Below are 13,272 nucleotides of genomic sequence, written 5' to 3' on the forward strand. Positions count from 1 at the left end.
TAAGCATATCTATTAGTTGTTTAAACTAAGTCCTAAATAATATGCTTCATGCCTATTGGGAACTCAGACTCTACGTGGGAAAACAAGAATACAAATTCAAATGAAGGGGCACACCAAAGGAGGCTTGAATTCTCTGTAGCATCAAGAAAGGCTGAATGAACAAGGGAAGTCTAAACCGAGCTTTAGAGAACCACGGCTGAAGCTGGAGACAGGGGATCCCACTGGATCCCACTGAGGACACAGGGAAAGCACTGGCAAATGAGATGAGGGAAGACATGGCTGAGCTGCAGAGAAGGTTAAATGCGACTGTCACACAGTCAGGGTGTACTGCTGGCAAGTGGGTGAGGCCTCACCCTGCATGACACATGGAGGCTTTCACTAGAGAAGAAGAAGTATGGGTAGACTCACTGGTTTATTATGGCTCCCTCCATACATACGTCCCTGTACCCTTTAAGATTCCACCATACACTGACTCTGGATTTAGTTATCTGGCTCCTTTTCACAAGAGAGGAAAAAAAAAAAAAAACTTGGTGAATTGTTCATGGCTTCATCCCCTGGCAGGCTTGTTCTTGCTGCAAGAACAAGCCTACAGATAGGCAAAACAATTAAGTAAAGCACAGTCACATAGTCTCAGCTGAAGAATCCTGGGCTAGCCCACAGATGTCTCCCAGTGACTGCCCCCAGATAACCTACTGCCTCGCAAGCAAACCAAGGCTTACAGGCACACAACACTGAAGACCTGTTAGTCACTAACAGTAGAGGTAACGCAGCAGGGATCGAAGTCAATGTTTCTGAAAGACTAATAACTTACTAATTGTGTTTACTGTTTAGAGGCAGGGTCTAGATGTGTGGCACAGGTTAATGTGGACCTTCTCTATGTAGACACAGCTGGACTCAAACTTAAGGCAACCCTAAGAGGCTGTTCAGCATGGCCGTGCATTTCTGTAATTCCAGGAATGGAGAAGTATCACAAATCAAAGCCAGCCTAGGTAATTTCATAAGTTAGAAAGGGCAGAGGGGAAGAGGAGGAGAAAGGATATCTGAAATGAAGCACTGACATCAATGGACCTTTGGCGTGAATTTGACACAATCAATGAAGAGGGAAGATTTTAAGATGAACTCTATGGTTACTGAAAGAACAGTTACAGATGTAATTAACTCAATTCAAAACACCTGAGAATAAGCAAATTGATTTTAGGTATGTCTTTATTTATATTGAGTACAGAAGAAAACATTTCAGAAAATGATACTTCAACACTGAAGATTGAAGACCACCTTTTTTTTTTAATGTACTTGGGATTAAAAAAAAGAAATTAGAATTTCAAGGTCTTATGAAAAACAAGTATTACCCAAATGACTATGTTAAGCAAGTACCCAATTTTCAAAGACTGAAGGCACGTCACCAGATATTTGAATCAGCCTTCCTAAATAAAATCAAAAGGTGAAATTTCCTTTTCCATATATATATGTGTGTGTGTGTGTGTGTGTATGTGTGTATATATATATATATATATATATATAAAACTATGTAATTATTTAATTCAAAGCCATAAACAAAAAGCTATTTTTATTATAGAAATGTTTCATTTATACATATATAGGCACAAACACAAATACATATATAAGTACTATTTTACTTAAACCTGTCACTTATAAAACTGACAGGTCTAAGCAGCAAACCACTGAACTGAGAACGGGACCCCCGTTGAAGGAATCAGAGAATGAACTGGAAGAGCTTGAAGGGGCTTGAGACTCCATATGTACAACAATGCCAAGCAACCAGAGCTTCCAGGGACTAAGCCACTACCTAAAGACTATACATGGACTGACCCTGGACTCTGACCTCATAGGTAGAAATGAATATCCTAGTAAGAGGACCAGTGGAAAAAGCCCTGGGTCCTGCTAAGACTGAACCCCCAGTGAACTAGACTGTTGGGGGAGGGGGCAATGGGGGAGGGGTGGGGAGGATAAGGAAGGGGGGGAGGGAAGGGAAGTTTGCCAAATGTACATAAGAAATACTCAAAAAAAAAAAAAAAAAAAAAAAAAAAAAACTGACAGGTCTAGCTTAATGATGAGGAGTCACTCTTAGAAATGCATTGTTAGGCAATTTCATCATGTGCCAACATTCTATATTATATCTATATAAACAACTATTTTTGTCTTGACTACACATGATTGTATAGTGAAATAATGAGGGGTTAAGATAGTGAGACAAGGGGCTGGAGAGATGGCTCAGCAGTTAAGAGCACTTGCTGCTCTTGCAAAGGAGAACTCACATGGTGGGCCACAACCATCCCTAACTCCAGTTCAGGGGGAATCTGATGGCCTTTTAAGACCTCTGCAGACCCCAGGCCTGCATGTGATGCACATACATGCATGCTGGCAAAACACTCATACACAGAAAATAAACGGTCTTTTTTTTTTTAAAGCTAGACAGTGTGGACATCAAAAGTAGACATCAAAAGAATGTTTTCGAGAGGAAACACAATAAGATGGTGGAGGCTAGACTAACTGAGTAACACTGTACTTTGAGGCCCCACGTTCCATCCTTACCAGTGCATGTGAAGAAAAAAAAAGAAAGAAAGAAAGAAAGAGAGAGAGAGAGAGAGAGAGAAAGAAAGAGAGAGAGAGAGAGAGAGAGAGAGAAAGGAAGGAGAGGATGGATGGATGGATGGATGGATGGATGGATGGATGGATGGATGGATGGATGTGGGGAACAAGAGTAGAGTGCTGAGGCATGAGAAGATACTACCTGATTACACTGCTAAGGTAAAGTAGCTCAAAAGTTAAAAAACAGTAACAACAACAACAACAGAAACCTCCTGCTGTCTAACTCGACAGAACAGACCTGGCTAAGTACAGGAGCAATTGATGAGCCAGGGATAGAAATTCAAATGCAAGGGTTCTTAAAACTAATTGATTTTCTTACTTCAAAATTCTTTTGCTACAACTGTAGGGAAACATCAGAGAAGAAGACAAACATGCAGAAAGTGTAGAACCACACTCCTACCATGACACAGACGAATGAAAAGACTAGGAACTTGCCTCTTTCTCAGTGTCTCTAGAAATACATGTCCACTGGTTCTCCTTCACACTGTATGCCCAGAAGTCAGCAAGATCTTGTGTTCCATCCCAGCCACCAAACAAATAAACAGTCTCTATGAAAATCAAAAAAAGTATATATTAAAAAATGCCTTAAGGATAAGGGTTTAGGCACCAGCCTCACTCAATTGTTTCAAAGCATACTTAAGAAGGTACTTTCATAATTTTTAAAGCGGTATCTTTACATGTGTAGCTTTCAGAATGTACTCCAGCCATTCCTAAACCTGAGTATGTGGAAAGACTGTGCAGAACTATATTCTGAGAAATTTACTTAAAATCAGATACTAGACCATGTCCCCCAGAATTCTGATTCTAAAGATTTTTTGAGTAGATAAAGAGCCTGTATTTTTAAAGTATCCCAGATGAAATTGGTGCAGCCAGTTTAAGAATCTGTTAGATCATGTGCTGTTTATATTTATCAACTTAACAATGCAGCAACCCTTTAGCTACTAAAGACTGACAGAATCACTCGAAACTGTAAAAATCAAAATTTAGAATACACAGGGAAAAAGAATAACATGAGGACACATGACTGTCACTAGGGGATTATGGGGGGAGGATCACATTAAAGGTGATGTCGCCTTAATACCAGAGCAATGGTTTACTAGCTAAAACTTAAGAATAAACTAATAAAACATTGGTAGTCCCATAAGAACTGGTCTTCCTTTTTAAAGATTAATCTAATACCTTAAGAAATGAATACTCTGTCTCTCTGAAATGTCTACTGTACTTTATTACTGTAACAAAATTACTTGTCTCTGTGAATCTTTATACAACACGACATTACAGACCCTTTCCTATATAATGCCTTTCCTTTGTTACGTACTTACAAACGGTCAAGCTTCGGACCCACTGAAGAATGTGTGTAAGACTGTACACATGGTAGCTGTCATCTAAATTGTGACGGGCCGTGAAGATGTGAAATCTAAAACTGCCTGTGGAACTACTGGGACACCAAAAAAGCTCTTTCCAGTCACAGCTGGGCTGTCATCTAAGATTCTGTCATGTTCTCATAGTATTTCAAATTTTAAGTAAAACATCCATAAATGCTTCACCTGCTCTCAGAGTAAGAACAGGTCACTGGAGGAAGACTGAGTTCTAGTGCAAACTGGACATTATGGTTCAAAAATGAAGTATCTCACAAAGGCTATTCTTTTTTTTTTCCCCCCAAAGCTGGGGACAGAACCCAGGGCCTTGCACTTGCTAGGCAAGCGCTCTACCACTGAGCTAAATCCCCAACCCCCCAAAGGCTATTCTTGAAGTCGGTCCTAGTTGGTGGCAGTATCTGGAGTTTCTGGAACTCTCAGGAGGCCTTAGTTGTAAGGTAGGTTAGTAGGAGTATGTCTTGTAAGACAATGTGCTGTCCTGGCACTCTTGTCCTCTCTCCTGGCCTCCATCGTGTGAGCAGTTCTGCCAACCCTTTCCTACACTGAACAAAAATCCCCTAAAACTTTTCTCAGGTCTGTTGTCACAGTGACAAGAAGCCTTGACTGACACAGAAACCTGACTCCAGAGAAGCAGGCCTGTTGTCACTGGCTGCTGTCGTTAGAAGAGTGTAGGGAACAGGCTGGAGAGCTAGGATGGCGGAGTAGAGCTCAGTGCTGTTCCAGTGGGAACTGCGAGCAAAGGGCAGAAAGAAAGGTGTGAAAAACATGGTTTGTTTGGGGAAACTGGACAAGTTTAAAACATGAAGACATGGTTTCTGAAGAGCTTAGTACCATTTCAAAAGAAGCCAGGTTCTTTTGAATGGACAATAGGAAAGATGCCATGGGAACGTGTCAGGAATTGGCCAGATGCCCATCCACTGCAAAGAGTAAACAAATTAGAAGACTTTTCATTGAGAAGTCAGTGCCTCCAGGGCACTATGACCTCACACCGAATGAAGTTATTTCCCAAAGATTATTTCACCATGTTGATCTACCTAGAGCTCTGAGCCTACTTACACTGGCAGCAGCTTTTGGTGTAGTTTACCTGATGCTGGTTTTGCAGACATATAGAAAGCTAGAGTCAAAATCATCAAGGTTTTTACTCAGATTTCAAAGGAAGGCTTAGAAGTGAGACAATGTGTACAGAGAGTTCCTGAAAGGGAAATGTATGAGGCTGTAAGAACGAAGTCAAAGATATAAATGAACACCAGGAACTTAAGAGATTTCAGGAACATGGGATTGTACTGAGGAATGCTTTAGGCAACAAGAAAAACTAGCCTTAAAGAGAGGCCATGTGAATGTTAACAATCGAATGGTGGGAAGAAATCCCTCTTACAGCTGGGCTCTCAATGTTGTTTCTGAAAAGCAGGTCTCTTTCTCATATCATAACATAACTCACATACCCTGGGTACAGAAATAGACTATAAATTTCATTTCTGTAAGTCCACTTCTCCATTTAGGAATGAAAATATTTACTCTTGTAATTTTATGTTTGAAGTTTACCTAAGTTATTTTATAGGGGGATACCTTTAAAAGCTTACCTCGAGTCTTATCAGAGATTTTGGACTTGAATTTCTACCCCCTACAGGGCAACTCTTAAAGGCTTGGTCATGACTAGAAGCACTATTTCAGTAGGTTCTAGGAACTTTAAGAGGTGGGTATAGCTAGAAGTAGGTCACTGAAGCAATGCTCTTAAGAGTAGTATCTTCTCTCAGTTCCTGTCTATCCTCCCTCCTTTCTTCCCTCTGCTTGATGGTCATCATGATGAACTAACACCTCTAAAACTGTGAACCAAAATAAATATTCTTCCCCTAAGCTATTTTTCTGAGGTATCTGGTAACAATGGCAGGAGATCAATGCAGAGTGACCAAGCACCATTCATTCCATCTTCCCCAGTTTTTGTATTTTATTTACAAAACTCTGTTGGGAGGTCCACCAGATTTAAGTTATATAAAAAAACATTCTGAAAGTTGTCAAAAATGAACATTTCTATTTTTAAAAAGAAAAAATGAACAAAAACAAACCTCCAGTTATCTTTCAGTTCCCAGACACAGTAACAACAGTATTACTGAACTGGACTCCAAACTAACCAATACCTGGAATCCCTTTGGCACTGTAAAACTATGAAACAATGATAATTATTTTAAACTACTAAAAATCTGTGTTATTTCATAACTATAAAATGATCCATTATCATTAATTTAATGGCATTGTTTCCTAAATGACATATAGTAATGTCCAGACACAGACTTTTACAGGAAGAAGAAATCAAATAATTTTCATCTGGCTTAAGATTATTTGCCAAGACCTCACTATAACAGCAATTAACCCCGTTAATTTCTGAAGCTTGTAGAGGGAGGACCACATAACTAAAATAGCAATAGCGATTGACCTTTTGTTTTATAGTACTTCTGAGCACCCTCTGGATAAGGTTACCCTGGTTCATTAACTTTAATGACCCTTCCTCTTAGGCTCTGAGTTCTCAATGTTCTTTCTGAAAAGCAGGTCTCTTTGTACACATAAACTCTCACAGCAAAGAAAGCCCACATTTCCACAACAGCCTCATTGATAGCTGAGCAAAATAAAATCTGGCACAGGGCAAGCATCCCAACAGAATTGAGCCAAGATGTCATTCCTGTCCATGGAAGCTTTGTAGCCCAACTGAAGCAATAGTACAGTGAAATGGATTCTGTAAAAACTTGATTTTTTTGATATACCCGAATGAAAGAGGCATAACAAAATTTTTAATTATATCACCTAATCACTTAAGTATCACAAAGATAAATCATCTAGAAACAAATACCAAAAAGTGTCACTAATGCATAAAAAATAAAAAGGTTTAAACTATGAAGCTGTCTGGAAAGAACTATGGTAAGAAGTACAGTGTAGAAAGAAAGGAAAAGCATACATCTTAGCAGGGAATCTGGCCTACTGAGAATACATGCATGTGCACTCACACACACACACACACACACACACACACACACACACACACACACACACACACACACACAGAGTCCTGTAACAACATGCATGGATACCCTGAGGCAACACAATCTTCCTCACCAGGAACCTTCTTCTCTTCATTTTCCCCTTAAAGGAATATAGGCTATCTGGCTATGCATTTCTCTTAGCACTCCAACAATATCTATTTGAAAAGATTAAAGCACTGATTTGAATTAAAAAACCACAGAAAAGAAAGTTGGAACAGTCCCTTATCCTTAAAGAACTTACAATATGGTTGTGACTATAAAGGGTAAGTAAGTGACCACAGGGCAGAGTAGACCAAGTCCCGTATGAAGGTAAAAAAAACACAACAGGGGTTCTTAAAGGGGAAGAGAACCTGGCTGAGGGACTCAGTGCAGATCTGTGGTAAGAGGAGCTTTGTCCTGGTAAGCAGAATGAGGCACAGGGAAGCTGTTCAAGCAAAGTAAAATGAGTAACAATGATACGGAGACAGAGCACAGCGACAGTGTTTTAAAGGCACAAACTCCAAAGTCAGGCTTCAATTTCCACTCTCTAACTACAGCTGTATGGCTGCTAACGTTCTTGAACCACTAGTTTCCTAATTTCAAAAATGTGATTTGGTTATCTTTCATAAAGACACAGTGAAGGCTAAACTAATACATTGCATTCAAAGAAGTTAAACTATGTAATAAATAAGTAAATTAAAGAAAATGTATAAAAAAATCACGACACAAAGGTAGTAACCAGACAGGTAGTTTATAAAGACAAGCAGTGACTAGTTCAAGTCAAGGTTCAACTATTAGGGCTTAAACTTAGTCCCACAAACACTGAAGGAACTACAGAAAAGTTTAAGCAGAGGGGTTAGGATCTGAACTTGCTCAGAACTGACTGAAAAGGAAGACATAGGGAATGAGAGAGATCGGTGGTGATATGATTAACGGCAGTCTATTTGCAAAATTTAAAGCCAATTTCATGTAAGGGACCACATCAGGCAATCACCAAACAATCCACACACTAGTATTTCACAAACGTTACAATTAGAAAGGATAAAACATTTAGTACTAGAACCAAACATACCATGGATCTACAGTGCTACAATCTACACACTGAACATGAATTAAAAATAAAGGAGGTATAGTAACACAAGTAAAGAATCTGGCTTTTCTACACCATGTGCACACATTTTTGTACAGTAAAATGGGTTTTACTTCAAGTGCTCGACTGCAGTAACTACCATTCACTCTTAGTAAATCAGACTGCTGATTGCATAAACCTCCACAAGATGGCACACTACAATTAAACAAGTTGTTCATTATGAAACTATAGGCCGTACCAACTATGTTCTAATAGAGACAGCCAAAAAGTCACACACAAAGTCAAGTGTCAATAAGAAGGCAGGAGCCAGTGAAATGGCTCAGTGGATAAAGCCTGATGACCTGAGTTCACTTGACTATACAAAGTTGTCCTCTGACCTCCATATACACATTGTGACACTCACACCCACACACAAATCAAACACACACAATAGAAAAGGGCAGAATTATAGCCACATGAATGTCTGACTGTAGTTAACAACCCAAACTCCTCCTTATTCACTTCATTGAAAGCTTAAGGTAGTTTTTTAAAGTGCTTTAATATAATTGCTACAGAGGTAGTTCAAGATTCAGGAAGTTACAGAAGAGAGCCTCTGTGACAACTCCCCATCAGCTTCTCTTGCATGTATCAAATAATGGGGATATGTTGCCCGAGTCTTATAATCTACTCAGAGGGCAATCATGGGATTTATAGTTTAAGTTCCTAAAATTCAGCAATAATTACACAGGAAGAATAAATAATCTAAACTAAGACGTTCTATGCTGAAAAGAAAATACATGTCTTTTCACATAACCTGTTTTACCTAAATCACAGTTGAAACCTGACTCACAATTGAAGAATGTCAAGTAGAAAGGTTATTAGTTTCAGGGACTAGTTAGTAAAACTAACATACTGATAGATACAGCAGGACAAAGTGTCACACTCCTCTTCTACTATGCTCAGTACAGTATGATTCTCATATGATGGAACAAGTTTTGGCAATTAAATATTAAAATTTTTGATTACTTTACACCTGGATCTGGCATTAAGCAAGCTTCCAATCAAACTACTGACTGGAAAAGAACACTGAAATGTAGAATTATTAACCTTAATTTTTAAGAAAACAAGGTATATGAAACACCAGGAAGGACAACTGCTTTGGCATACAACCACACCAAATAAGCCAAAATTAAAACTTACTAGTCTTATAGGCATGCACCATGATGCCTAGCCATACTTGCCTTTTAATTTATTTCCATACATGACTCACTTGTGGCTATTTTATCTTTTCCCTTTTAAGCCTTGCTGGGAAAGGAGCATGACGGCTACTGTATCCTGTATCTGACCTATGCTAATCAATATGCCTAGTCATGTATGGTCTCTTTCCCACACACAGCAGAGCAACAAGCACTCTGGAGCTTCAGCCTCTAAAAGGTCGGCTTTAAGTGTCAAGCTTGCCAAACTGGAACAAAGTACATTTTGCTGAGGAAATTTAAGGGGTTTTTCATTACAATTTCCCTTAGTGTGTTAATAATAAGAAAATACTCTCTATCTAAATCTGCCTCTTTAAGAAGCAAACATAGGGGGTTGGGGATTTAGCTCAGTGGTAGAGCGCTTGCCTAGCAAGCGCAAGGCCCTGGGTTCGGTCCTCAGCTGGGGGGTGGGGGGAGCAAACATAGGCAAACTTGTTACTCTGACACAGGAAACAAACGCCTAAGAGGTTGGATCCTAGTCAAGCCTATTTATGTAAGATGGGCGAGCAGGGGCACAGATTAGGAAGCAAAATCCTATACCTTGAAAGAAAAGTTTTCCAAAGACTCTAACAGTATTCTCAAATTCTAATGTTACTATATATATTTAACACAGTTTAAAGTGAAGTCTTCAATCTTATTACCAACAATTTTTGAAAACAGTCGAAACTTAGTATCCAAACTAAGTTTATTTTTCTCATTATTCACAAAATGAGTCTACAAAATAAATGCTTTTATTCCTTAAGTACAAAGGAAGCACAACAAAGTAATAAAATGGTATACATACTCTTGGAAAAAAGTAGAATGTTGCTTGAGCAACCAGGGCACTGTACAGAGTGAAGTTTTATAAAGGAGGGCCATGTCTCTCTTAGGTATCTAATGTCATCAGCACAGCAGCTCCTTGCTCACCTTGCTCTCTGTTGACTTTCAGATGCGCAGCCAGTGCTTACTGTTTTTACTCAGTTTAGTGAATGATATTTAACCTTAATCATAAATGGAGAGAGAAGTGTCCACTCCTGTAGAGTATGTTAAATGCAGGCCAATGATACATTATGGCATGTAGCTTTAGAATGATACTGAAGTGCGACTCACCTGTCTGAACATCAATGACCATCTGATGGCCCCCTCTCATTCCTGGACGGTTATCTTCTCCATCACCTGGAGAAGAAAATATATTTTCTATAAAGAAATAGTAAAACCTTATATTCTAGAGAAGTAAACCCACTGTAAGTCTATAAAGGGTAGTAACAAACATTCCACATGTACTTCTTCAAAATACTAAAAATAAGTAAAAGAATTCATAAAAGAAAAATACTTTTGCTTCAAATATTCAAAAGGTTAGAGGATTCTAGAATATAGTGTGTCTGCACATGTATTAAGAATCAAACACAGACCCTCACAAATAATAAGCAAGGATAACCACCGAGTTACATTCCTAGCTCTAAGGTTACAGGATGCTAGTATCACATTTGGTATAAACTAGAAGGCCTAAGGTTTTCTAAATAAATCTCCCATTAGTTGACATAAATTAGTTTGGCAAATAAACTTCCCCGGTTTTTGTATGTAAATTGACATCATCTAACTCTGTACTAATTTCCCAGGAGCACTATAAAATAACGTCAACTTTTCTACAGCCACAGTTACTTGAATACTTTATAAGAAATGCATCATTAGGTGAATTCTGGTTTTGTGCAAACATCAGTATATTTACACAAATCTACGTGGATTGCCTATTTTATACCTAGCCATATGGCAAAGCATGTTACTACATTATGTAATAACCTCAGGCAACTACAATGTCTGCATTTTTCAGAATACATAATTACAGAAAAGGTGAAGTAATTACACTAGATAGAAATTCTTCAGCACAATTAAAAGCTCTTGGGACCATCATTATTGACCAAAATGTCACTATTAAGCTATGATTGTATACAGAAACCAGAACAAAGCCAAATCCTTTCATCTACACTGCACTCAATAATTCCTCCTCCTTTGTCACAGCTAGGTGCCCTTTAGACCTTGCAGATCAGTATCACTGAGGCCTTGCCCTTCTCTCTCCTCCAGCCAGTCTAATTTGTTTCTCTCAAAAACAAATTAACAAAATACTAAGATATTAATTTTTGGTATTAGTGTTTTGTGTATTTAATCTGTTTGTTTACAAATATGTGTCTGAATAAAATCACCTTACAAAGGACTAAAAAAATACAAGTATTTTCATACAGCAAATATAAGTTCAAGGGAAAATTTCCATGCATATAATTATGATTAAAGCTATAAAAGGTTTCTCACAAGGGAAGAGAAATATATGAAGACCAAGAACCAAGTGAACACTTCCAGAGCCATCTTTCTTTAATGTAAACATCTGCAACAAAATATTGCTTCTATCTGACAAAAGAGTGAATACAATCTACAATAAAGTGACAAAATCTCCCCATACAAAAATAATGGGTTAATGAAGAAGACTCAACTCTGAATCAGATTCAAATCAAAAACAAACAAACTGGTCCCTATTAGACATAAAAGCCCTGAGGATCTGCACCTCCCAGAAGAAAGCATGAGATGTAATCACTAAGGCATTCGGATACTCAAATCAAGTGCCTCTAAGATGCAACTGTACTGTGCTTTAATTAGAATTATGTCAACCTTACTATTATCTGTGTATAAAGTTCATCATTTGTCCCTTTCACTCTTAAAAGGTCCTGTTTAGTGAGATATTTTGTAGAAGTTAGGTTTCCAGGAGCATATGCAGCGACAGCAGTGTACCTATGATATTACACACTATAGTAGTTTGGAACATATTCTGTATGAAGAACAAACAGCATTGCTCGATATGCTGTCACAGTGATGAAACAAGAACTTAAAGTTTCAATACAGTAACCTAGGGCTGGAGCTACTGCTCATCAGGAACAGCACCTCATAAACAGAACCTCAGTGGAAAAAAATTATATATAATAATCCCCCATCTAGTTACATAACCTATGCTTTAATATTAAACACCTGTTCTCTATTAACAGAGCAGGAGAATGCTTGGGCTATCTAATGAAAATAGACTGTAAGGAAGAAACACAACTGGCCAGGCGGGCAGCTCACCTTTGGTGCTCTTAGGAATAATCTGACTCCACCGTGGCTTATACTCCTGTTGACTGATATACTGATTGAACAAGCCGTCTGCAAGTATAAAAAAAAATAAGAATTATATTTTCTTATATATATTATATGTATAACATATATAGTTTCCCTGTATGCTACCCAAATATAAATAGTAAATTATTAGTTGACACAAGAACAGAAACAAAACGCAGCAGCAGCAGCAGCCCATATTAAGTAGATGTTCCCACATTAGTTGCTGTAAAGTTACTAATGCACTCAATGGATAAATATGTAACCTCAACAAAGACTCTGCAAGAAGGAAAATGGGAGGGAAAAAAGGACAGTTGAAAGCTAGAAACCAGAAGCAGCAGAAAATAACTCATAAATAATTTGAATATATGCTTTATTTCATCAATATATTATACCTTATACAACCATATACACCTTATTAATTTCTGTCATCAATATAAACACAAATGAAGAAAAGGAAGAATAATGAAAGCCTGGAAGAATGTCTGCCCTGGTGATTCGCATCACTACTCTCTATGTATTACCTTTAAAGTCATAGCCTCTTATAATAATCTATATTTGAATTCCAATGTCTTCCCATTAAAAGTACTTAGAGCCCATACATTTTGTTACCAGAATACAAAAAAACAAAAACAAAAGGAAAAAAAAAATAAGGAACTAGGAATGCCAACAGCTTTGGTGTAGGTACTTATAGTATAAGCTCAGAGAAAGAGAAAACACTCTAACACTCGAACTCCAGTTTTCTCTGGGTACAAACTGACAGAGAAATGAAGGTACTGCCAGTAGCAATGGAACTGTATTTACTGATGCTGCCAAATGTTAAAAATCTGTTG

The 13,272-nt window shown here is 38.1% G+C and overlaps 1 protein-coding gene across 3 annotated transcripts in view; it reads right to left on the reverse strand.

Annotated features, from left to right (window-relative positions):
• Mkln1 (muskelin 1) overlaps positions 1-13,272 on the reverse strand; it is a 148,961-nt gene that overhangs the window by 59,496 nt on the left and 76,193 nt on the right. For all 3 annotated transcript variants that reach the window (XM_032906799.1, XM_032906798.1, XM_032906800.1), the window contains exons 7-9: positions 12,410-12,487; positions 10,412-10,477; positions 3,046-3,158 (exon numbers count right to left, since the gene is read on the reverse strand). In XM_032906799.1, coding sequence (XP_032762690.1) covers positions 3,046-3,158; positions 10,412-10,477; positions 12,410-12,487 — 257 coding nt within the window. The remainder of the gene's footprint in view (positions 1-3,045; positions 3,159-10,411; positions 10,478-12,409; positions 12,488-13,272) is intronic.

This window comes from Rattus rattus, chromosome 6, assembly GCF_011064425.1.
Source record: "Rattus rattus isolate New Zealand chromosome 6, Rrattus_CSIRO_v1, whole genome shotgun sequence".
NCBI lineage: Eukaryota > Metazoa > Chordata > Mammalia > Rodentia > Muridae > Rattus > Rattus rattus.